The following is a 26,736-nucleotide window of genomic DNA, read 5'->3' as shown; positions in this document are numbered from 1 at the left end:
GCAATTCCCATTAGTCCTTTGACAAGCAAAGAATCAAAGCTTGGAATGCCCACAAAACTACACAAAATAATTCACCGCAGTCCAGAAACAGACTTCAAATATCATTCTGTCTGTAAAACGCCATTATGATAGAAACAGAGCAGGAGTTCAAGAAAACGACGCACAGTATTTCTATAGAATTTTTAGAGAAGAAAAATGTCAATATATCCAGCACCCAGACTCGGTTTCGGAGGGCAAGATGGGATTCTGGAAATAAATAATAAAGAGAGCTGTAAACCCTCAGCAAAAGGCTTTAAAGATCTTTTAAATTGTGAATTTCCTACAGTCGAATTCACATTTGAAAAATGTGAGCCAAACACAGAACCAGAAACCCCAACAATAGAAGTTGATAAAGCAATACATGAACTTAAAACAATAAAACTGCAGGGGAAGATAGGGTAGTAGTAGAAATGTGGAAAATAGTTGGTAACACGTAAAATTCATGAAGTTTGAAACAAGGCCATATGTACTTCCTTACATAAGACGCTGACTCCTCTGTTGTGTATTTGACCTGTCAGCGGAAAAATGGGCTCTGGGGGAGAAATGGGCCGACTTGTTCATTTGTTCATTAGTATAAATCCTTCCCGATCATTGTTTTTCTCCTCTGAGCCCCTCACTGTATGAAAATAAGCTTCTCGTAAGTTTGAACGCTTCGCGGGGCAACCACAGATGCATGACATACATTAATGCAGTGTCTGTATTTGACAGCGTCTGTATAGTTCGACGTTTCTTCGGACATGCGTGCTGGCCAAAGGAACAGACTTTGCTGACGATCGACAGCCGCATTAAATTATGAAATGCATTCGCAAATTGCGAATACAGCTACACAACAGTTATACAATTTGCTAGGAACATATTAAAATATGTGCTCGACTGGGACTCGAAACGTAATTTCCTGCGTGTCGCGAGTGATCACCTTAACAACTTCGGCTATCCGAGCACGCTTCCAGGACTGACGCCACCCTCCAAATGTCCTTGTTCTACATCCCTTAGAGCTCGCACAATTTGTGATTCACGGAGAGGAAGAGACTTATTTAGTTTTCTCGCTGGATTGCCTTGTCTTTTGTATGATACACATTAGTGCAGTGTTTATGTTTAACGATTTGTGTACAGTTCGATGCAATGTTCCTTCGGACAAGCACGTGGCCGACACTAACTCATGTTTGAGTTGGTTCTGGTGGTATGCTCGGATAGCCGAAGTGGTTAACGCGACCGCTCGCGACAATTAGGAAATTCGGGTTGGAGACACAGTCCGGCACAAATTTTCGTATGTTCACAGTAAATTGTATAGTGGTTGTGTGGCCGCGTTCGCAGTTTTCGAATACATTTCATGAACAGATTCGTGAATTGTGTAGAACCACTGCTAACATAATTTCATGGGTAACTTTAGCAAATAAGGGAGACTAGAGGATGAGTCAAAGACACACGATTGAACCGAATTTTGTCGTGCTGGAACTGGCCACAGCCCACAGCTTCCTTCTCTCCCCACTCATTTGAACGTGGAGCTGTTTCTCGGCATTTGGAGACTACAGGATGAGTCAAAGACATCAGGTCTCCAGCGTGGTAAGTGAGACGCTGTTTTAGAGCTTCTTGCTTCGTTTGTGTATTCAAGTATCAAAATGTTTTTTTTAGTAACAGAATCTTCTAATTCCTTTTCTTTCACAGTCATTGATGTTAAGGATGTAAGGCAAAATCTACTAATTTTAATAATTTTTGTCCATTCTGTGGATAGAGTGTAGTTTGATGATTATCACTTCGTGTGAGTTCGAGCTACAAGTACGTCCCCAAGTATAATATGCCTTAAGCTTTTCCGGTAAATAAATTGTTAATATTTGGTTATAGATGATTCCCACAGGATTCGGATTGCATTTTATCCAATTCTAGGAATTGTTTTTCTTGTGACTGTGATGCCCACCTTTGTCTACACCACCTCATATGTTTCACGGGTCCACAACTAACGAACTATGGTACCTCCTGTGGTGTACCATATTAAATTTCGTGTAAGTATTTGAGTAGAATTGTGATTGTTTTAGTAATGGTTTCTTTGTTGTTAGCGTGTTCCCCTCTGCCCGCCACCACCTGCGGGCTCATGGATTCACCGCTAACGAGCTACAGCATCCTCCACTGTATCGTGTATTAAATTCTATGTACGAATGCCTAAACCCGTGTGAAATACTAACCATTGTCTATTTTGTTCTCTGAATTTTTGAGGTTATCGCCCGTGATTGTGCGCACTTAGTATGGGCTTCAACCGCATCCATGCTGCCTATTTTTTGTACTAATCCATCAATAAAGGCAAGGGAGAAGTTTTGGTAGGATGTAAGCTTATTTTAGTGAGGTCTGTACATGATTAGCGAGTATACCACTGTCCAGTACCACTCAACTTGCTGATGGATTCACAACTAGCAAGCAGTAATTTGTTTCATAACGTGGCTCGTGAAAGTCTGTGTATAGCAATTAACTGGATGCCATTTGCATTATATTTTTTGTGACCACTTTTCGAAATTCTTGAGATCCAGTCGATGTAGACGTCCCTTTGATATGTGTGGCTCTCATCATTCAGTACGTTCGAACTTTGCTCAGCTTGCCAACCATAACTAGTAGTCCACGTGATTGCCACCTGTTATGAAGTGCGTGACTAACAGCGTTATTGAAGTATTCGAATCAGTCACCGGTCAGTCGTGTTGTTCATTCCGGATCACATCGCGTGTACCTAGGTAAAGTAACTATGGCATCAATTATTCTAGTACGATTTTTTGATATGCCTACTTTCGTCATGACTGCGTTAAATGTGCTCCAAACTCTTGCCGCAAATCCTTGGCCTTAAGAGAATTAATGTCGATTACAAACGAAAAAGGAAGGAAATTATTTCTCAGCACCTAAGCCATTGCTAGTTCCGGCCAAATCACTTACAAAAAAGGTCAAATGTGTGTGAAATCTTATGGGACTTAACTGCTAAGGTCATCAGTCCCTAAGCTTACACACTACTTAACCTAAATTATCCGAAGGACAAACACACACACCCATGCCCGAGGGAGGACTTTAACCTCCGCCGGGACTAGCCATACAGTCCATGACTGCAGCGCCTAAGACTGCTCGGCTAATCCCGCACGGCTAAATCACTTTCCTCCAGAAGGATTAACATGCTTATAATGTGAAGACGGAGGATTTGCAAAGTACTGACTATAAATAGGAGTGAACTTAGTAAGGGAAACATAAAGTTACTTACGAAACGTTCCATTCCCTGACTGCTCACATCCACTTGCGTTATCTATTGTGATATTAATTATTATTCCATGAAATATTTTACTAATAAATGTGGTACCATTAAATGCTAGAATATGAAATAAAGTAATTCGAGTATCGGGCCAGATCGTTCTTATATTAAGACGAGCTCTTAATGAAAGTATGGTTTCGAAGACCCATGCGATCTTATGATCTCGTCTAGGGAGTTTGCTACAAAAGAGAAATAAAATAATTGTAATGCACGCTGCTTTCAAGCTCTTATAGATATTTGGCTGGAGCAAACAATCCCTAAAGAATGACAGTACACCATAATCAGCTCATTACACAAAAAAGTAGTTAACACTGGTGTAAATAACTACAGAGGGATCTCAGTGCTACCAGTCACTTGAAAACTATTTTCGAAAATCTTACTTTAAAATATTGAACCTCAATCGAACCAATTCAATGTAAATATCAAGCAGGTTTTAAGAAAAGTAGATCCTGTGTGGGACAAATACTCGATCTCAAGCTAGTCTTAGAAATCCGCAAAGGCAGAAGAAATTTGGAAATTTGTGGTAATATCTCATGGGACCAAAGTTCTGAGGTCATCGGTCCCTAAGCTTACACACTACTTAATCTAACTTAAATTAACTTACGCTAAGGGCAACGCACACACACACGCCCGAGGGAGGACTCGAACCTCAAACGGAGGGAGCCGCGCGGACCGTGACAAGGCGCCCTAGACCACGCGGCTACCCCGCGCGGCGGCAGAAGAAGGATGGTCACCTTTGTAGACTTCAAAAAAGCCTATGATTCAATAGACGGAGGTACACTGTTTAATATTCCAGAAGTATTTAGAGTGGATAGAAAGACAAGTTTGTTGATTAAGCAAACATTAACTGATATCAGTTCAGAACTTAAATTCCAAGGTGAAATGTCTGAACCGTTTGATATAAAGACAGGGGTCCGACGTGGAGACGGACTGTCCCCCTTAGTGTTAAATCTTGTACTAAAAAAAGGAGTTAGGAAATGGGAAAATGGAGTAAAAGAAATAACCATTTACATACTACGTGAAACTGAAATTTATTTATGATGCTTAGTTGAAATTCATTTATGATGCTTAGCTTATGCAGACGATCTACGGATCTTTTCAAATAATAGAGAGGACGCGATAATATCCTTGAAAAACTCCATGAATAGCAATTAAAAGTGGATTCAATACTTCTTATAAAAAAAACCCCAATAGATGGAAGGTTCTACTCGATTTCTAGATGAACAACCTATCTTTACACAGTTTGGACAAGTGTCTCAAGTATCCGTCTTGAAGTGCCTAGGAGAAATAATCCAACCCTCTGGATTAAATTGTGAAGTGAACAAAGAGAGAATTATTAAATCACAAAATATTATAGAATTCATGGAATAGGTACAATAAAAAATCAATATCTCGCACTGCAAAAATAAAAAATTTAATCACAGTAATCAAACCTGAAACGTTATATGCACCAGAGACTGTAATCATTGAAAGCAGATCATTAACTAAAGACACAGAAAAAGAAGAAAGGAATATGCTTAGGAAAATGTTTCGTCCAGTTTGTGATGAGGTAATCTGGACGAGACGTATGTCAAGAGAATGATATAAAAATTTCGACAAAATCTCGGACACTTTCAAGAAAAGACTATTGAAATTTTATAGCCATATTCTCAGGATGGAAAATAATAGACTGATCAAAAGGATTCTCTAATTTGCCCTCTCAATGAAAGATAAAAGGGAATGGATACTTGAAATTGAAAAAGTTCTTCAGGAAATAGGCATTACAGACAAAATTCTACAGGACAGAGGTGCAATCAAAACATTAATTGACACGCATCACTTTAGAGCTAATCCCAAGAAAACATGGACAGAAGAAAGTAAGAAAAACCACAGTGAGAAGATGAAGAGATATTTGGAGAAGAAGAAAGCAAGCACATCACCATAAGAAGTTTAATCGCACTTCATAGCTGAGCATCACAATGAAAGAAGGAAAAGAAAGTATTAAACTTCTATTGCAGGGATGGCTAGTGGAAAAAGTGTAAAAAATGTGTAAGTTACAACTCTCTCCCTAATATCGAAAGTGTAGGTTAATGGGAAATGGAGGTGGTTTATTTGTCACAGTAGACAGGAAACTCAAATCTGCAGAAACAGAAACTGATGTCGCCTGTGAGACTATTTGGGCGAGATTCGCTACCGGGGGTGGGCATAAAACTATAATTGGGCCATTGTATCAACCACCAGACTCATCTCCTGATGTGATCGAAATCTTTAGAGAAAATTTCAGTTCGCTAGTACGTGAATACCCCAATCATGCTATAATCATCAGAGGGGACTGTAATCATTCAACAACTGTAATCATCGGAGGCGATTTTAATCATCCAATAATCAGTTGGGGGTTATCTACAGTTTTGTTAGTGGTGGACGTGAAAATCCTTCTCTAAATCCTCGCACAAACGAAAAAATGGCTGACATCGAAATAAGTGTCCAAGGAATAGAAAAGCAACTGGAATCACTCAACAGAGGAAAGTCCACTAGACCTGACGGGATACCAATTCGACTCTACACAGAGTACGCGAAAGAACTTGCCCCCCTTCTAACAGCCGTGTACCGCAAGTCTCTAGAGGAACGGAGGGTTCCAAATGATTGGAAAAGAGCACAGGCAGTCCCAGTCTTCAAGAAGGGTCGTCGAGCAGATGCGCAAAACTATAGACCTATATCTCAGACGTCGATCTGTTGTAGAATTTTAGAACATGTTTTTTGCTCGAGTATCATGTCGTTTTTGGAAACCCAGAATCTACTCTGTAGGAATCAACATGGATTCCGTAAACAGCGATCGTGTGAGACCCAACTCGCTTTATTTGTTCACGAGACCCAGAAAATATTAGATACCGGCTCCCAGGTAGATGCTATTTTTCTTGACTTCCGGAAGGTGTTCGATACAGTTCCGCACTGTCGCCTGATAAACAAAGTAAGAGCCTACGGAATATCAGATCAGCTGTGTGGTTGGATTGAAGAGTTTTTAGCAAACAGAACACAGCATGTTGTTATCAATGGAGAGACGTCTACAGACGTTAAAGTAACCTCTGGCGTGCCACAGGGGAGTGTTATGGGACCATTGCTTTTCACAATATATATAAATGACCTAGTAGATAGTGTCGGAAGTTCCATGCGGCTTTTCGCGGATGATGCTGTAGTATACAGAGAAGTTGCAGCGTTAGAAAATTGTAGCGAAATGCAGGAAGATCTGCAGCGGATAGGCACTTGGTGCAGGGAGTGGCAACTGTCCCTTAACATAGACAAATGTAATGTATTGCGAATACATAGAAAGAAGGATCCTTTATTGTATGATTATATGATAGCGGAACAAACACTGGTAGCAGTTACTTCTGTAAAATATCTGGGAGTATGCGTGCGGAACGATTTGAAGTGGAATGATCGTATAAAATTAATTGTTGATAAGGCGGGTACCAGGTTGAGATTCATTGGGAGAGTGCTTAGAAAATGTAGTCCATCAACAAAGGAGGTGGCTTACAAAACACTCGTTCGACCTATACTTGAGTATTGCTCATCAGTGTGGGATCCGTACCAGATCGGGTTGACGGAGGAGATAGAGAAGATCCAAAGAAGAGCGGCGCGTTTCGTCACAGGGTTATTTGGTAACCGTGATAGCGTTACGGAGATGTTTAATACACTCAAGTGGCAGACTCTGCAAGAGGCGCTCTGCATCGCGGTGTAGCTTGCTCGACAGGTTTCGAGAGGGTGCGTTTCTGGATGAGGTATCGAATATATTGCTTCCCCCTACTTATACCTCCCGAGGAGATCACGAATGTAAAATTAGAGAGATTAGAGCGCGCACGGAGTCTTTCAGACAGTCGTTCTTCCCGCGAACCATACGCGACTGGAACAGGAAAGGGAGGTAATGACAGTGGCACGTAAAGTGACCTCCGCCACACACCGTTGGGTGGCTTGCGGAGTATAAATGTAGATGTAGATATAGATGTAGAAGACATCCTGTGAAACATTACTGAATGCGTTCTCTGAAAACTATCTAGGACAGATGGTTCGTAAACCCACTCATGATGGACATATATTAGATCGAATGGCAACAAATAGACCTATACTTTTTTGAGGATGTACACATCGAAACAGGTTTCAGGAACCCGTGAAACAGTTGTAGGAAAAATGGTTACCAAAGAAAACTGAGCAACTAAAAGAAGCAGAAGAATTTATATGTTTAGCAAACTAGATAAAGAAGCAGTAGTGTCATATCTCAATGAGGAACTTTGAACTTTTACTGATGGACAGGAGGATGTAGGGGAGCTACGGTTCAAGTTTAAAAGAATAGTTGACCATGTATTGGATAGACATATACCCAGTAGAACAGTTCATGGTGGGAAGGACTTTTCATGGCACAGTCACTGTAAAGGAACGCTAAAGAAACAGAGACTACTGAATAACAGATGTAAAATAAAGCATAGGGCTATAGATAGAGAGATGCTGAACGAAAAGAGTTTGGTTGTCAAGAGAGCAATGCGTGGAGCCTTCAATGACTACCCTAGCAGAATATTGCTGAAAGATTTTTCACAGAACCTAAAGAAATTTTGGTTGTATGTAAAGGATGTTAATGACACCAAAGTTAGTGTCCAATCACCACGGACGAGACAAGAACCGAAATGAAGCACAAGCTGAAATTTTTAGATCCGTTTTCAAATGTTCCTTTACAAAGGAAAACGTAGGAATGCTGTCGCAATTTAATCCTCGCACCACTGGAAAGTTGAGTGAAAACGATATTAATGCCAGTGGCGTTGAGAAACAGTTGAAATTGCTAAAACCGGATAAAGCTCCAGGGCCCAATGGAATCTGTCATATTCCATAGTGAATTCGCGGCCAAAATACACCCCCCCCCCCTCTTAGCTTTAATCTACCGTATTTTTCCTCGAACAAAAAACCTTGTCCAATAGTTGGAAGAATACGCAGGTCACTTTCGTCTACAAGACAGGTAGCCGAAATGATCCACAAAACTGCCGTTCAGTATCCTTGACGTCCATTTGTTGTAGAATCTTAGGATATATTCTGAGTTCAAACGCAACGAGGTATCTCGAACAGAATGACCTTCTCAATGCCAGCCAGAGTGGATTCTGGAAACATTGACCATGTGAAACTCAGCCCGCACTTTTCTCAGATGACATAACGAAAGCAATGGATCAAGCAGTCAGGTATATTCAGTATTTCTCGATTTCCGAAAAGCATTTGTCTCAGTACCACGTCTACGCTTATTATCTAAAACTCGAACGTATCAGGCATCAAGCGAAATTTGTGACTGGCTCGAAAATTTTTTGGTAGGGAGGACGCAGCAAATTGCCTTGAATGGAGAATTATCAACAGATGTAGAGGTAATCCTGGGCGTGCCCCAGGGAAGTGCTGTTCATGTTGTATATTAATGATCTTGCTGACAATATAAATAGTAACCTAAGACCTTTCGCAGATGATGCGGTTATCTACATGGTGGTCAGAAGCACTCTGAAAAGCTTGGGAGGATTTTGCAGGGTAGATTGTGCTGAAAAATAATTGTTAACAAAAAAATGAGATGCGGTGTGCCGTCTCCGAGTTAGTTAGCACTGAAGTTAGGCAATCTGGCAGTTGCGAGCGCAAATTCAAGAGGCCCGCCAGAGATCGTGTTGCCAAATATGTTCATTTGGCTTCCTAAAACCGAACAAGAGAGAAATGCAAAAATTGGACATGTTACGCAGTAAGGATCGAACCCAAGCCGAAGGCTGAGTAGTCTCGTCCGCTGTCACCTACACTGTGAGCACAACTGGCACTAACTGTATCTGGCGCGCCGCTTGAATTCGTAGGCACAACTTCAATCTGACTAACTCGGAAACGACGCAAAGGTATCGAATATTTTCCTTAACAATTATTTCTCAGCCCAACCTACCCTGCAACACCCTCACAAGCTTTTCAGACTGTTTCCGATCACCTTGTATAATGATACACAGTCAGAAAGAAGCTGCATAAATGTTCAATCAGATCTTGTTAAGATTCCAAATTTGTGCAAAGACTGGCGACTTGCTTTAAACGATGAGAAATGTAAAAGTGTGCAATTCACAAAACAAGAAGTCATAGTATCCTGTTACTATATCAATGAGTCACTGTTGGAATCGGTAAATTCATAAAATTACCTGGATGAAAGAATTTGTAAGGATACGAAATGGAACGAAAACGCGATCTAGGTCGTAGGCAAATCAGATGGCATGATTCATTGGCCGAATACTAGGGAACTGCAATCAGTTTAAAAAGCAGACTGCATACAAAGCACTCGTGCGACCCGTCCTGGAATATTGCTCAAGTGTGTGGCACCCGTACCAAATAGAACTGACAGCGGATATTGAACAACTATAAGGAAGGGCAGCTCGAAAGATCACAGGTTCTTTCGTCCCATGGGAGAGTGTGAGGAAGATGCTGAAAGAACTGAACTGGCAGGCGCTGCTCGTGAAAGTATAGTTCAAAAGTTTCTAGAGTCAACTTTAAGTTATGAATATAGGAATATACAACCCCTACATATCGCTTCCATAGGAATCGCGAAGACAAGACTAGATTAATTAACCACGGGTAGAGGCGTTTAAACGATCATTGTTTCCACTCTCCGTACCTGAATGGAACGGGGAAAAGCCTAATAACTGGTGCAATGGGACGTACCATCTGCCATGTATTTCACAGAGGTTGACCGAGTGTAGGTGTGGATATAGAGGTTGGTTTTTATTACAAGAATTGATGTGCAATGTAGCAAGCTGGTGATTTCTTCATTCAACTTATTGTGGTTTACAGATTGTTTACTAAGATAGAGAGCAGTTGGCTATCTTTTTGATAAGAACTACTGATCCTGTGTCTCGCTAAAACCCATGGGAAATGACGAAATGACTGCATATGTAATGTCAAGTTCCTACAATGAGGCCGGAGTATTCGGAAATTATATAGGATGCCTGTATTATGAAAAGAGCATTTAATATGCGGTCTTATGCTTACGTAAGTTAAAGACAAATAGCGGATTTACGAATTGGTGTGAAGTTTATTGCAATTTTTAATTTGCAGAAGAAGGATTGCTGGCGCTTTAACCACCTGAAATATTGATGTAAGATCCAATTACCTCCGACAAGGGAACCTCCCCATCGCACCCCCGTCAGGTTTAGTTATAAGTTGTCACAGTGGATAGGTTTCAAAAACTAAACACAGATCAACTGAGAAAACAGGAAGAAGTTGTGTGGAACTATGAAAAAATAAGCAAAATATACAAACTGAGTAGTCCATGTGCAAAATAAGCAACATCAAGGACAGTGTGTTATCAGGAGCGCCGTGGTCCCGTGGTTAGCGTGAGCAGCTGTGGAGTGCGAGGTCCTTGGTTCGAGTCTTCCCTCGGGTGAAAAGTTTACTTTCTTTATTTTCGCAAAGTTATGATATGTCCGTTCGTTCATTGACGTCTCTGTTCACTGTAATAAGTTTAGTGTCTGTGTTTTGCTACCGCACCGCAAAATCGTGCCATTAGTAGACGAAAGGACGTACCTCTCCAATGGGAACCGAAAACATTTGATCGCAAGGTCATAGGTCAACCGATTCCTCCACAGGAAAACACGTCTGATATATTCTATACGACACTGGTGACGGCATGTGCGTCACATGACAGGAATATGTTGTCAACCCACCTAACTTTTACACTTGGCGAATGGGTAAAAAGATCATTCTACCTTGCCCGATTTAGGTTTTCTTGTGGATGTGATAATCACTACCAAAAAAGTGATGAAAACATAAGCGTTTGTCACATAAACTGAAAATAAAAAGTTGAACTTTTCGCCCGAGGGGAGGCTTGAACCAAGGATCTCTCGTTCCGCAGCTGCTCACGCTAACCACGGGACCACGGCACTCCTGAGCTTGATTTTTCCTTGTTGTTGCCTATCTTCCACATGGACTACTCAGTTAGTATATTTTGCTTATTTTTTCATAGTTCTACACAATTTCTTCCTATTTTCTCGATTGATCTGTGTTCAGTTTTTCAACGCCTATCCACTGTGCCAACTTATAACTAAATGTGAGGAGGGTGCGATGGGGAGGTTCCCTTGTGAGAATTAGAATTTAAGGAAATATTTTATTTGATGAATTGGTTGGTTCATGAACACCACAATCAAGATCTCGGGGTTTTGATGTGAGATTGTACTGCGAAATAATTATAATGTCAAAAAGAGAATTGACAAATTATGTTTCAATGAGAGATTTGAAAAAATTATTTGTTGTAGGTAAAGCAAATGCTAGTCTGATTTCATTGGAAGAATCCCAAGGAAATGTAATCTATCCACGAAAGGAGGAGCTTACAAACCCCTCGTTCAGCTGATTTTTGAATATTGCTCGTTATTTTGAGATAAGATGTTTGATTTGTAAGGACGAGGCGTCGCTGAGACACAGATCGAACTCCAGTGGTAGACGCCACAAGCAGAGCTTTGTGCACCATGGAGAGGTACGCCACTGAATTTCCGAGAGAATCAGGAAGCACAGTACGTCGTTCTACACACATGTCACGAAATGACAGTGACGGCAAAATCAGGGAACATCGAGTTTATGCGGAAGCTAACCGACAGTCGTACTCCTCACGCACCATTCGGGATTGGAACGGGTAAAGGGGTAAATAACAGTGATATCAAAAGTAGTCTCCACCATGCACAGAAAGGCGGATTATCGAGTGGAGACATAGATATAAATGATAATGATGAAAACAAATGTAAAATGGAAAACAGACTTTTCCCTCTGTCGATTGCTGTTATTATTATTTCAAAATGAGAGGTTTCAGGCAATGTCGCCTATCTTCAGGTCGGTTAAACATTATAAAAACCAATAACAATGAGGTTCTGTGTTTATAGTATTACGGAGCTAAAACCTTTCCTATGCGATTCCAGTACAAATGGTGTATAACATACCATTTCTTGTAGTTATAGAGTGACAAATCCTTACCGAACTATCAGATTCATTGTTATATACTTACATACAGGGGTAGTTAAATGAAAACGAAGCAGATCGAAAGAAAGCAAGTAAACTGTTCATTATTTCAAAATTAATCGCCATAACTGTTAATAAATTTATCCCACTGTCAGACAAGGCAGTCAATACCTTAATAGGAAAATGTTCGCTGCTGCCTACGGAACTTGTGGGCGGGCTATGGTTGCCAAGGTTGTTTCAAGTACGCTGCAGATGTTTCGCTGGAAAGCCCTTACACATCCTCAACACAGCACCGATCCCTCCCCATGCGAGTACCATATTTCTGGAGCCCCGAAGAAAAACATTTGTGACCGCCGATTTGCTTCGGGCGAAGATGTGCACGCCTGGGTGCAATCATGGTTCTGTAGGCAACCGTAAACATTTTTCCATTATGACACTGATCGACTTCTCTCACAGTAGGATAAATGTATTAACAGTTACGTCGATTACTTTTGAAATATAAGGGGCGATCACAAAATTTCCGTTCGAAGGCCACACAGTCGAGAACCGGTGTGCCACCTGCGAAAACTTACCGCGAGCATTGAGGCAATCATCTCACCGACGCACCATGTTGAAAATATCCCTTTGGTAGAAAAACGTGTCCTGCTGCGTGAGGAAGTACGTAACTGCCTGCTGCCATCCTCGTCTGACAGGAATCGTCGACCCTTCATGGTCTTTTCTACGGGACCGAAGGCACGGTAATCATATGTGGAGAGATCAGGGCTATAGGGTGGTTGATCGAGTGTCTCCCACTTGAGTTGGCATAACTTCTGCGTTACGACATGTGCGATATGGGGAAGCAGCAACATCCCATTTCGACAGACATGTTGCCCCATATACACACATGAAAGAAAGAGTTGCATCACCTCGGTTCCGAGAGTTTCGGAACCTGTACACAAAACTGGAATAGAGAACAACATAAACATCATTTCCGCCATTTTCATTGCTCATAAAAACCACACATTGCATGTTGTAACACCATACAGCGAGACCTTCATAGGTGGTGGTCAAGATTGTTGTACACACCGGTACCTCTAATACCCAGTAGCACGCCCTCTTGCATTGATGTATGCCTGTATTCGTCGTGGCATACTATCCACAAGTTCATCAAGGCACTTTCGGTCCAGATTGTCCTACTCCTCAACGGCGATTCAGCGTAGATCCCTCAGAGTGGTTAGTGGGTCACGTTGTCCATAAACAGCCCAGTTGAATCTATCCCAGGCATGTTCGATAGGGTTCATGTCTGAAGAACTTGCTGTCCACTCTAGTCGAGCGATGTCGCTATGCTGAAGGAAGTCATTCATCTACATCTACATCTACATTCATACTCCGCAAGCCACCCAACGGTGTGTGGCGGAGGGCACTTTACGTGCCACTGTCATTACCTCCCTTTCCTGTTCCAGTCGCGTATGGTTCGCGGGAAGAACGACTGTCTGAAAGCCTCCGTGCGCGCTCTAATCTCTCTAATTTTACATTCGTGATCTCCTCGGGAGGTATAAGTAGGGGGAATCAATATACTCGATACCTCATCCAGAAACGCACCCTCTCGAAACCTGGCGAGCAAGCTACACCGCGATGCAGAACGCCTCTCTTCCAGAGTCTGCCACTTGAGTTTGCTAAACATCTCCGTAACGCTATCACGGTTACCAAATAACCCTGTGACGAAACGCGCCGCTCTTCTTTGGATCTTCTCTATCTCCTCCGTCAACCCGATCTGGTACGGATCCCACACTGATGAGCAATACTCAAGTATAGGTCGAACGAGTGTTTTGTAAGCCACCTCCTTTGTTGATGGACTACATTTTCTAAGCACTCTCCCAATGAATCTCAATCTGGCACCCGCCTTACCAACAATTAATTTTATATGATCATTCCACTTCAAATCGTTCCGCACGCATACTCCCAGATATTTTACAGAAGTAACTGCTACCAGTGTTTGTTCCGCTATCATATAATCATACAATAAAGGATCCTTCTTTCTATGTATTCGCAATACATTACATTTGTCTATGTTAAGGGACAGTTGCCACTCCCTGCACCAATTGCCTATCCGCTGCAGATCTTCCTGCATTTCGCTACAATTTTCTAATGCTGCAACTTCTCTGTATACTACAGCATCATCCGCGAAAAGCCGCATGGAACTTCCGACACTATCTACTAGGTCATTTATATATATTGTGAAAAGCAATGGTCCCATAATACTCCCCTGTGGCACGCCAGAGGTTATTTTAACGTCTGTAGATGTCTCTCCATTGATAACAACATGCTGTGTTCTGTTTGCTAAAAACTCTTCAATCCAGCCACACAGCTGGTCTGATATTCCGTAAGCTCTTACTTTGTTTATCAGGCGACAGTGCGGAACTGTATCGAACGCCTTCCGGAAGTCAAGAAAAATAGCATCTACCTGGGAGCCTGTATCTAATATTTTCTGGGTCTCATGAACAAATAACGCGAGTTGGGTCTCACACGATCGCTGTTTCCGGAATCCATGTTGATTCCTACATAGTAGATTCTGGGTTTCCAAAAACGACATGATACTCGAGCAAGATGTGCACGATGGGGGCGCGAATTGTCGTCCATGAAGAAGAATGGCTCGCCAGTTTGCTGCCGATATGGTTGCACTATCAGTCGGAGGATGGCATTCACGTATTGTACAGCCGTTACCGCGCCTTCCATGACCACCAGCGGTGTACGTCGGCCCCACATAATGCCACGCCAAAACAGCAGCGAACCTCCACCTTGTTGCACTCACTGGACAGTGTGTCTAAGGCGTTCAGCCTGACATCGTTTCCTCCAAACACGTATCCGACGATTGTCTGGTTGAAGGCATATGCGACACTCATCGGTGAGGAGAACGCGATGCCAATCCTGGGCGGTCCATTCGGCATGTTGTTGGGCCCGTCTGTACCGCGCTGCGTGGTGTCGTGGTTGCAAAGATGGACCTCGCCGTGGACGTCGGGAGTGAAGTTGCGCATCATGCAGCCTATTGCGCACAGTATGAGTCGTAAGACGACTTCCTGTGGCTGCACGAAAAGTATTATTCAACATGGTGGCACTGCTGTCAGGGTTCCTCCGACCATAATCTGTAGGTAGCGGTCATCCACTGCAGTAGTAGCCCTTTGGCGTCCTGAGCGAGTCATGTCATCGACAGTTCCTGTCTCTCATATCTCCTCCATTTCCGAACAACATCGCTTTGCTTCAGTCTGCGATGCCTGGACACTTCCCTTGTTGAGAGCCCTTCCTGGCACAAACTAACAATGCGGACGCGATTGAAGAGCGGTATTGACCGTCTAGGCATGGTTGAACTACAGACAACATGAGCTGTGTACGTCCTTCCTGGTGGAATGAATGAAACTGGTATGCTGTCGGACTCCCTCCGCAAGATAGGCGCTGCTCCCGCATGATTTTTTACATTTTTGGGCGATTTTAGTGACATCTCTGAACAGTCAGAGGGACTGTGTCTGTGATACAATTTCCACAGTGAACGTATGTCTTCAGAAGTTCTGGGAACTGGGGTGGTGCTAAACTTATTTTGATGTGGGCACATTCTTCACTCTCTGACGGATTTGGCAGCCAAGAAAAGAATAACAGCACGTCGGTCTTGTTTGGACGCATATGGTAATAAATTCGCCATAGTTCACTTTTCAACATTTACCGCACGGTCATCGGAAAGACACGAATGGGACGCTAATTCCTTGCCTACATGTCGGTGCCTACATGTCGGTGCTCACATGTTCATATCGGAGTCGCACTATGTTGCAGATACACTGCAGCAACGCTCTCACATGAAAACTTTTTTATCACCCGTTGTGTTAATCAATATACTTACCTTTTTTGTATCTGTCTCGTTTTTATTTCACTGTCCCTTATACACACGCAACCTAGGATTGCTAAACGACGATGAAAGAAACCAGATGTCTCATTTGAAGGAACCATCTCGGGAGTCCCCGGAAGAGATTTTGAGATTTACGGAAAACATTATTCTGGGTGATCGGACGGTGATTTGAACCACTGATCTCCCGAATGCGGGACCAGTGACTTAACCGCTGCACTCGGTGTGTATCTGTCGAACGTAGGTGACTGTGATGAGTACATGTGGTGTTTTAGTGTTGTTGTTATGTTGATGTTGTTGCTGTTGATGATGATGATGAGGAAAGGGAGATCGAGAAATTCGGTGCTGGCAGGTAGACCACGCCTTTAGAGTAGCTTATCGTTTCCCATCGACGGACGTGTCACCACCAACAGTATCACATACCCACACTCCATGAAACACTAGACACTAGTTTGGAACTGAACCCAGTATCTAGCCGCAAACTGACAACTAAGTAACTGAACGCCACAGACTGTCCTCCCATTACCGACAAAATATTAACGTTGAAACTTTTTTCCTCCACCAGAATTGGAACCGGTTGTCTCCAAATCGAGTGCCACTGCGTAAGCGTGCATTAGCACCCGTGCCTATCGGGACAGAAATAATAAAAAATAAACTCCTCCCGAACAGGCGATGGAGGCCCAACGGTACCGACTGGCCGCCGTGTCATCCTCAGCCTACAGGCGTCACTGGATGCGGATATGGAGGGTCATGTGGCCAGCAAACCGCTCTCCCGGCCGTATGTCAGTTTACGAGACCGGAGCCGCTACTTCTCAATCAAGTAGCTCCTCAGTTTGCCTCACAAGGGCTGAGTGCACCCCGTTTGCCAACAGCGCTGGCAGACCGGTTGGTCATCCATCCAAGTGCTAGCCCAGCCAGACAGCGCTTAACGTCGGTTATCTGACGGGAACCGATGTTACCACTGTGGCAAGGCCGATGGCAAACAGAAATAATGCAGTAAGCAATAACCGTAGTGACACTAGTAGTGCACGTACACTGATGTGACAAAAGTCATGGGACAGCGATGTGCACATATACAGATGGCAGTTGTGTCGTGAACGCCGGCCGCGGTGGCCGTGCGGTTCTGGCGCTGCAGTCCGGAACCGCGGGACTGCTACGGTCGCAGGTTTGAATCCTGCCTCGGGCATGGGTGTGTGTGATGTCCTTAGATTAGTTAGGTTTAAGTAGTTCTAAGTTCTAGGGGACTTATGACCTAAGATGTTGAGTCCCATAGTGCTCAGAGCAATTTGAACCATTTTTTGTATCGTGAACACGAGGAATAAAAGGGCAGTGCAATAGCAGAGTCGTCATTTGTACTCGGGTGATTCATGTGAAAAGGTTTCCAACGTGGTTACGGCTGCAGGACAGGAATTATCAGACTTTGAACGCAGAATGGTAGTTAGAGCTAAACGCATAGGGCATTCCATTTGGAAAATCGTTAGGGAATTCAATATTCTGAGATCTACAGTGTCAATAGAGTGCAGAGAGTACAAAATTTAGGGCATTAATCTCGACATAGACAATGCAGTGACCGACGGCCTTCACGTAACGACCGAGAGCAGTGGCGTTTGCTTGGTTTGTTAGTACTAAGAGAGAAGCAACACTGCTTCAAATAACCTCAGAAATCGGTGGGGGACGTACGACGAAAGCATCCGTTAGGACAGTGCGGTGGAATTTGGCGTTAATGAGGTATGGTAGCAGACGACTGACGCGAGTGCTGTTGCTAACTGCAGGACATTCCTTGCAGCGCCTCTGGTGTGCTCGTGACCATATCGGTTGGACCCTAGACGACTGAATAACTGCAGGCCTGGTCAGATGAGTCCCTGGTTTCAGTTGGTAAGAGCTGATGATAGTGTTGGAGTGTGGCGCAGACCCGTCTTAGCCGTGGACCGAAGTTGTCAAGCTGGTGGTGCGATGGCTACATAATGGTGTGGACTGTGTTTACACAGGATTGACCTAGTCGTCTGGTCTAACTGAACTACATTGGGACCATTTGCAGCCACACATGGGCTTCATGTTACCAAAAAACGACGGAATTTTTATGAATGACAATGGGTGGTGTCACCAGCCCACATTTGTTCGCAATTGGTTTGAAGAACGTCCTGGACAGTTCGAGTGAATGGTTTGGCCATCCAGATCGCCCGACATGAATCCTATCGAACATATATGGGACAATTCATTCATGCAGAAAATCCTACACCGGCAACACTTCTGCAATTGTGGATGGTTGTGGAAGCAGCATCCCTCAGTATTTCTGCAGAGGACTTCCAACGACTTGTTTAGTCGATGCCAAGTCGAGTTTCTGCACTACGTCAGGAAAAAGGAGGTCCGATACGATATTAAGAGGACTTTTATAACCTCAGTGTCAATTTCAGTACCGCGCTTGACATCTGGTTCACTCCTCCTCTTCCCTCTTACCGAGCGAGGTGGCACAGTGATTAGCGCACTAGATTCGGATTCGGAAGGACTGCAATTCAGACAACCGTCTGGCCATCGTGATTTTGTTTTTTCGTGGTTTTCCTAGATTGCTTAAGGAAACTGCCGGGATGTCCCCTTGAAAAGAACACTGCTGATTTCCTTTACAATTCTTCCACAATAGCCCGCATCTCGTGGTCATGCGGTAGCGTTCTCGCTTCCCACGCCCGGGATCCCGGGTTCGATTCCCGGCGGGGTCAGGGATTTTCTCTGCCTCGTGATGTCTGGGTGTTGTGTGCTGTCCTTAGGTTAGTTAGGTTTAAGTAGTTCTAGGGGACTTATAACCACAGCAGTTGAGTCCCATAGTGCTCAGAGCCATTTTTTTCTTCCACAATACGAGTTTATATCCGTCCCTAACTACCTCGTCATCGACGGATACTTAAAACCCAATGATCCTTACTTCTTCCTTCCTGCGCAGTCCGCGTGGTTCGTTCGTGTAGATCCCCACGGCAATGATCTGTCCAAGCAAATGTGCAACTAACCTGCAGCAGAGCGATGGGAAACTGAGTGTGGACCTCGGTAGTCATCCAGAGACGAAAGCTTTCGTGTATATTTTCCGTCTCGACGAGCGCGTCCATGGCTTCGCTGCAGAATGGCAGCGACAGGTGAATGTTCTGCAGCAGCACCCAGCCGCCGCCCGCCATCGAGTCGCAGATGAGCTTGCGGGCGCACAGCTCTTGTCCCTGCCCCATGGACACCGCCCGCAGTGCTGTAAAACACGTGCATACTTGGTTCACACTAAAGTACAAAAAAAAATACACTACTGGCCATTAAAATTGCTACACCAAGAAGAAATGCAGATGATAAACGGGTATTTATTGGACAAATATATTATACTAGAACTGACATGTGATTACATTTTCACGCAGTTTGGGTGCATAGATCCTGAGAAATTAGTACCCAGAACAACCACCTCTGACCGTAATACCGGCCTTGATACGCCTGGGCATTGAGTCAAACAGAGCTTGGATGGCGTGCACAGGTACGGCTGCCCATGCAGCTTTAACACGATACCACAATTCATCAAGAGTAGTGACTGGCGTATTGTGACGAGCCAGTTGCTCGGCCACCATTCACCAGACGTTTTCAATTGGTGAGAGATCTGGAGAATGTGCTGGCCAGGGCAGCAGTCGAACATTTTCTGCATCCAGAAAAGCCCGTACAAGACCTGCAACATGCGTTCGTGCATTATCCTGCTGAAATGTAGGGTTTCGCAGAGATCGAATGAAGGGTACAGCCACGGGTCGTAACACATCTGAAATGTAACGTCCACTGTTCAAAGTGCCGTCAATGCGAACAAGAGGTGACCGAGACGTGTAACCAATGGGACCCCATACCATAACGCCGGGTGATACGCCAGTATGGCGATGACGAATACACGCTTCCAGCGTGCGTTCACCGCGATATCGCCAAGCACGGATGCGACCATCATGATGCTCTAAACAGAACCTGGATTCATCCGAAAAAATGACGTTTTGCCATTCGTGCACCCAGGTTCGTCGTTGAGTACACCATCGCAGGCGCTCCTGTCTGTGATGCAGCGTCAAGGGTAACCGAAGCCATGGTCTCCGAGCTGATAGTCCATGCTGCTGCAAACGTCGTCGAACTGTTCGTGCAGATGGTTGTTGTCTTGCAAACGTCCCCATTTGTTGACTCAGGGATCGAGACATGGCTGCACGATCCGTTACAGCCATGCGGATAAGATTCCTGTCATGTCGACTGCTAGTCATACGAGGCCGTTGGGACCAAGCACGGCGTTCCGTATTACACTCCTGAACCCACCGAGTCCATATCCTGCTAACAGTCATTGGATCTCGACCAACGAGAGCAGCAATGTCGCGATACGATAAACCGCAATCGCGATAGGCTACAATGCGACCTTTATCAAAGTCGGAAACGTGATGGTACGCATTTCTCCTCCTTACACGAGGCATCACAACAACGTTTCACCAGACAACGCCGGTCAACTGCTGTTTGTGTATGAGAAATCGATTGGAAACTTTCCTCAAGTCAGCACGTTGTAGGTGTCGCCACCGGGGCCCACCTTGTGTGAATGCTCTGAAAAGCTAATCATTTGCATATCACAGCATCTTTTTCCTGACGGTTCAATTTCGCGTCTGTAGCACGTCATCTTCGTGGTGTAGCAATTTTAATGTCCAGTAGTGTAGATAATTCAGTAAGAAGAAGATGGTTTTTTATTTGATTGACAACTTCGCAGCTGCTTTGCTGATTAACTTTATTGCTTATTGCAGCAATGAATATTTTTCGACGAGTTTTCTTTTTACTTACATAATAGAGCCACAGTTGGTCTGAAATCATTACCGACAAGGCAGAAGTGATAGTGCAGGGGAGCAATGTAGAGAGCACTATCGAAAGACGGAGATTTGTGTTATGTAGAAATCTTTAAATACCTGAGTGTAATTCTCGCCGCCCTCGTGACATTCCAAACTGCGAGTAGCCCAATGAATACAGCCTGTCTCGGCTGGATATGCTTTTGGCGAACCTGGAGTTACAGCTGGGGATTACAGGGTGTGGACAAAAATACGGGAAAACCGAAAATACAACACATTACCACTCCTAATACGGTGTATGAAAACCTCTGGCTTTCAAAACAGCTTCCAGTCATCTCGGAATGGATAAATACAGGTTCTGTATGGTTCTCAAGGAAATCTTATAGCATAATTCCTGCAAAATAATGGCAAATTCAGGTAGCGATGATGGAGATTGATACCGATAATGCACCCTTCTATCTAAAGCAGACCACAAAGGCTCATTGATATTGATATCTGGTGACTGTGGTCGTTAGGGAAGATACGTCAGTTCATCCTCATGCTCACGAAGCCAGTCGTGGACGATGCAAGCTTTGTCAACAGAGGCCCTGCCGTTTTGGAACACAGCATCACCATCGGGGAACAAACTTTGTACCATGGGATGGACCTGATCAGCCAAAATGGTCACATAATCCTTGGCAGTAATGCAACGTTGGAGAGTAATCATGGAGCCCATGGAATACCACGATACGGCTGCGTAGATCATCGTCGAACCCCCTCCCTGTTTCGCTCTTGGGACGTAAACTCCGCCAGAAGTTGGAAACAATGTGAAACAGGATTCATCCGTCTAAATTAATGTCTTATATTGCTCCATAGTCGAGGTTTCATGGCTTCAGCAGTACCTTTTCCTGTTACGAACATTTACATCACTGATGAGTGGTTTTGGAATGCCCGCTCGCCTTGCACTTTCCCGCTTCGGGAGCTGTCTTCGTGTTGTTGTGGTGCTATCCTCTTCAATAAGCGTGCTTCACGATCACTCAAGACATACTTTCGTCACGTTGTGACTTAGTGCATTATGTTTTTCCGCTTTTCTTGTATTAGGTTTAAATCTTCAGTACGGTGCCTCTTGAAACACCAAACTCTTCGGCCGGCCGCGGTGGTCCCGCGGTTCTAGGCGCGCAGTCCGGAACCGTGCGACTGCTACGGTCGCAGGTTCGAATCCTGCCTCGGGCATGGATGTGTGTGATGTCCTTAGGTTAGTTAGGTTTAAGTAGTTCTCAGTTCTAGGGGACTGATGACCACAGCAGTTGAGTCCCATAGTGCTCAGAGCCATTTGAACCATTTGAACCAAACTCTTCGACTACCTTAGTTACGGAAGCAACCACCATACGAGCATCAATAATTTGCCTACCTTCGAAGACACTGAGCTGCGACAGAATGAACACACAACAGTACAGGACAGTGTTGTGCTCACGTCTGACACTTGCAACGTATTGAGGACATTGCACAGATGCTGTTCGTGGCCAAATACACAGTGCAACGAGCGGACTTGGCTAGCATCTGCATTTGTGTTCAAGCATACATTTATTGCAGTGTTTCAATATTTTTGTTCAGCCACTGTAATGACTGCCGCCAGTCCTCCGTGACCATAAATGCTTTATTGGCCACAGTGTGGCGCAACGGCGGAATAATGTGTATCATAGAGAGTGGAGATCTTGGCTTAAACGCCTGGAACGCAAGGATGGCACAAACCTTTATAGAAATATCCTCAACCTCGAGCTGTGCTGTGTGCCGATGAGGAGAATGGCTGTTGAGGCGTAACAGTCTTTAGTTGACAATTTTTGTGCCACTTGCTGCACCCCATTTGTATAAAACATACCTAAGAACTGGCTCTGTCTGGGAACATATGTAGTTCCATAGTTACTCGTGGAATGACAGAGGATCTTGCATCAGTTATTAACAATCCCAGCAGTTCGAGTGGCCTGTTGGGCAGTATTAACACCCATACGACAAAGACACCCTGCGTGGTCACCCCATCTGAGAAATCTGTCGACAGTGGAGAAACTATTATCAGTAACAAACCACATCAGGTCGTAAATAACGTATACATTGTAATTACGCGAATAGAAGGTATGTACATTCGATAAGCTGTGATCTTTCCACATACATAATGCATCACAGGGAATTGCAGGATCATTAAAATGAATTAAAAAACTGAGAAATGGTGGACTTCTGATGGTGACAGCAAGAGCTGCTCAAGCAAGCGTACTACTGGGGGGGGGGGGGGGGGGGTTAAATCGCTAGGAGAAGATGGTTTAACTACACAGCTACACACCGCTCTAAATTACAGTAAAGGGCAATCAGATGCAGGGACATAATGCACATGGATAACAGGAAAGATCTGCAGCGGATAGGCACTTGGTGCAGGGAGTGGCAACTGACCCTTAACATAGACAAATGTAATGTATTGCGAATACATAGAAAGTAGGATCCTTTATTATATGATTATATGATAACGGAACAAACACTGTTAGCAGTTACTTCTGACATCAAATGCACCGAAATTACTTGCACACATTGGAATTTGTTTCAACCACCGTATGTTAAGCCCAATATAGCCAACCTCAAGCGAAACTTCATATACCATCATTTTCGGCACACCACCATGGGATGCAAAGATCAGGTGACATACGGCAGACATGGTTTGACTGCCAAGGAAAGAAATACTCCCTATAAGGCTCCACCATTGTGAGTGAATTTCTCGCAACAATACCAAGTATTATGTAGGCAAAGTTTGGTCTTCATAGAGGATAAAAAATATCGGAAATCAATGTCACTCAAAGTATGCCATACTGTGAGACATTTGAGGCAGTACAGCCATTGGCTTTCGAAGTCATTCGAGTCAGCAATGAAGCGGCTTGGATCAAAGATAAATGTTGGCATACAGTTAATGACACCATATAAAGTATAAGAGCATGTATCTGTAAATTTAGCTGAAAAGCTGTTCCACTGACTAAACCAAAATTTGCTCATATGTATACAGCAGAAACAAATACTGGCAACAGAATGTGTTTCTGAGAAGACTGATGCTTCTTAACGGAAGGCAGAAAAAGGTAAACTAAAAATATTCCTGGTAGAACAGTCTTAACAATGTCCTAAAAATCCAACAAGAAACTAAGAATATTTGGCGCAAAACCTCAGACCATGCAATCGTGTTCCTGTCTGATTGATTAGATGATGACCATTGACACGACGATGGGTATGGTGAGTCGTGGTACACGGTTCGTTTATTAAGCACAATAAACTAGTTACACAGAACACAAGCACAGTACTCGAAACAAAGTCCAGGTGCAGTCTACTACGAGCTGTATGTGAGAATCCGTCCGGCACAGTAAACCTCACAAAGTCCATTTCCATCGTGATGGTCGTCGTAGAATTAACCGTCGGTTCACAGCGTCTGATCAGTGAGCGAGGACAACACGCAAGCGGTCCTCCGCTAGGTGTTTTGGCACCTCTGTTCTTAGCGGGAAGAAGCTGACTAGGGCCAGTGGGACCTATGCAAACTGCACGCATGTATCGATATCCGAATCGCTGGATATAGAAGGGTATGTTGATATCTGCTTGACGCAACCAGCAAGACCCTCAAGTAAACCTTCCCCCAACAATACAGGGAAAGAAAGAAAAAATCCTCAGTGCTAAGTGACTCCCATACTAAAGTGGAACATCAACGAGTTCAGGAGTCTTGCGGAGGAACTAAGTTCTAGTACAGGGAATACCGGTGTATATACAGGGCTATTACAAATGATTGAAGCGATTTCATAAATTCACTGTAGCTCCATTCATTGACATATGGTCACGACACACTACAGATACGTAGAAAAACTCATAAAGTTTTGTTCGGCTGAAGCCGCACTTCAGGTTTCTGCCGCCAGAGCGCTCGAGAGCGCAGTGAGACAAAATGGCGACAGGAGCCGAGAAAGCGTATGTCGTGCTTGAAATGCACTCACATCAGTCAGTCATAACAGTGCAACGACACTTCAGGACGAAGTTCAACAAAGATCCACCAACTGCTAACTCCATTCGGCGATGGTATGCGCAGTTTAAAGCTTCTGGATGCCTCTGTAAGAGGAAATCAACGGGTCGGCCTGCAGTGAGCGAAGAAACGGTTGAACGCGTGCGGGCAAGGTTCACGCGTAGCCCGCGGAAGTCGACGAATAAAGCAAGCAGGGAGCTAAACGTACCACAGCCGACGGTTTGGAAAATCTTACGGAAAAGGCTAAAGCAGAAGCCTTACCGTTTACAATTGCTACAAGCCCTGACACCCGATGACAAAGTCAAACGCTTTGAATTTTCGGCGCGGTTGCAACAGCTCATGGAAGAGGATGCGTTCAGTGCGAAACTTGTTTTCAGTGATGAAGCAACATTTTTTCTTAATGGTGAAGTGAACAGACACAATGTGCGAATCTGGGCGGTAGAGAATCCTCACGCATTCGTGCAGCAAATTCGCAATTCACCAAAAGTTAACGTGGTTTGTGCAATCTGACATTTAAAGTTTACGGCCCCTTTTTCTTCTGCGAGAAAAACGTTACAGGACACGTGTATCTGGACACGCTGGAAAATTGGCTCGTGCCACAACTGGAGACCGACAGCGCCGACTTCATCTTTCAACAGGATGGTGCTCCACCGCACTTCCGTCATGATGTTCGGCATTTCTTAAACAGGAGATTGGAAAACCGATGGATCGATCGTGGTGGAGATCACGATCAGCAATTCATGTCATGGCCTCCACGCTCTCCCGACTTAACCCCATGCGATTTCTTCCTGTGGGGTTATGTGAAAGATTCAGTGTTTAAACCTCCTCTACCAAGAAACGTGCCAGAACTGCGAGCTCGCATCAACAATGCTTTCGAGTGCGCGAGTGTGGGAGGAACTTGATTATCGGCTTGATGTCTGCCGAATCACTAAAGGGGCACGTATCGAACATTTGTGAATGCCTAAAAAAACTTTTTGAGTTTTTGTATGTGTGTGCAAAGCATTGTGAAAATATCTCAAATAATAAAGTTATTGTAGAGCTGTGAAATCGCTTCAATCATTTGTAATAACCCTGTATATGTCGAACAGATATAATTTAAAGTTATTGACGATCTGTGCTGCGTGGTTAGAGCCTCCACAAAAACGCCAGCTTAGTGAGGAGAGAGCTAAAGCAAGAGTGGATATTTTTTCGAAACAATGTATACCACACCTTGCATACCCCTCACTAGCTGGCTACAGTGCATGTTGATTGCGGGTTAACAGTATGTTCAATCTACATAATCCCCACATGAAATTCTACAGTGAGAAGCTCTCACTGAACTTTTCGTATAACTTCTCCAATCATTCCTCCTATGTGTGGATTTCAGAGCACAGAGTGTGCTACTGGGGCTCAGCACCTGCCAGTCCCGGGGTATGAGCCACTGACATCCTCCTAACCTCATCACATACAACTTTATTAAACAGGAGCACTGGTACAGGATCGTTCATTGGTAACGATATCTCAATATGGTTTCCAGCACTCATATACACTGCTCAATGGGAATTAGTCAATGACTTGCACGCCGCCGACCACTTTATCATTCACCTACCAGACAGAGCAGTGACTGGAATAAAGCAGTCACAAAGGGTGTTCAGTAAGGCAAGTACGGGGGAAGCGTATGAAAAAGAGGAGCACTAATTGTTAGAAAGTTAATTAACCTTAGCACCTGATGGAAACAAGAGTCAGTGTTCATCGCAACAAATATCCTGCGTATTTTGTCCTCTGTATTACT

The 26,736-nt window shown here is 44.0% G+C and overlaps 1 protein-coding gene across 1 annotated transcript in view; it reads right to left on the bottom strand.

Annotated features, from left to right (window-relative positions):
* The window catches only part of LOC126249493 (dynein axonemal heavy chain 5), an 856,962-nt gene that overhangs the window by 96,650 nt on the left and 733,576 nt on the right, over nt 1-26,736 (bottom strand). The window contains 1 exon segment of the mRNA XM_049951144.1: nt 19,145-19,371. Coding sequence (XP_049807101.1) covers nt 19,145-19,371 — 227 coding nt within the window.

This window comes from Schistocerca nitens, chromosome 3, assembly GCF_023898315.1.
Source record: "Schistocerca nitens isolate TAMUIC-IGC-003100 chromosome 3, iqSchNite1.1, whole genome shotgun sequence".
NCBI lineage: Eukaryota > Metazoa > Arthropoda > Insecta > Orthoptera > Acrididae > Schistocerca > Schistocerca nitens.
This window is presented reverse-complemented; position numbering and strand designations above follow the sequence as displayed.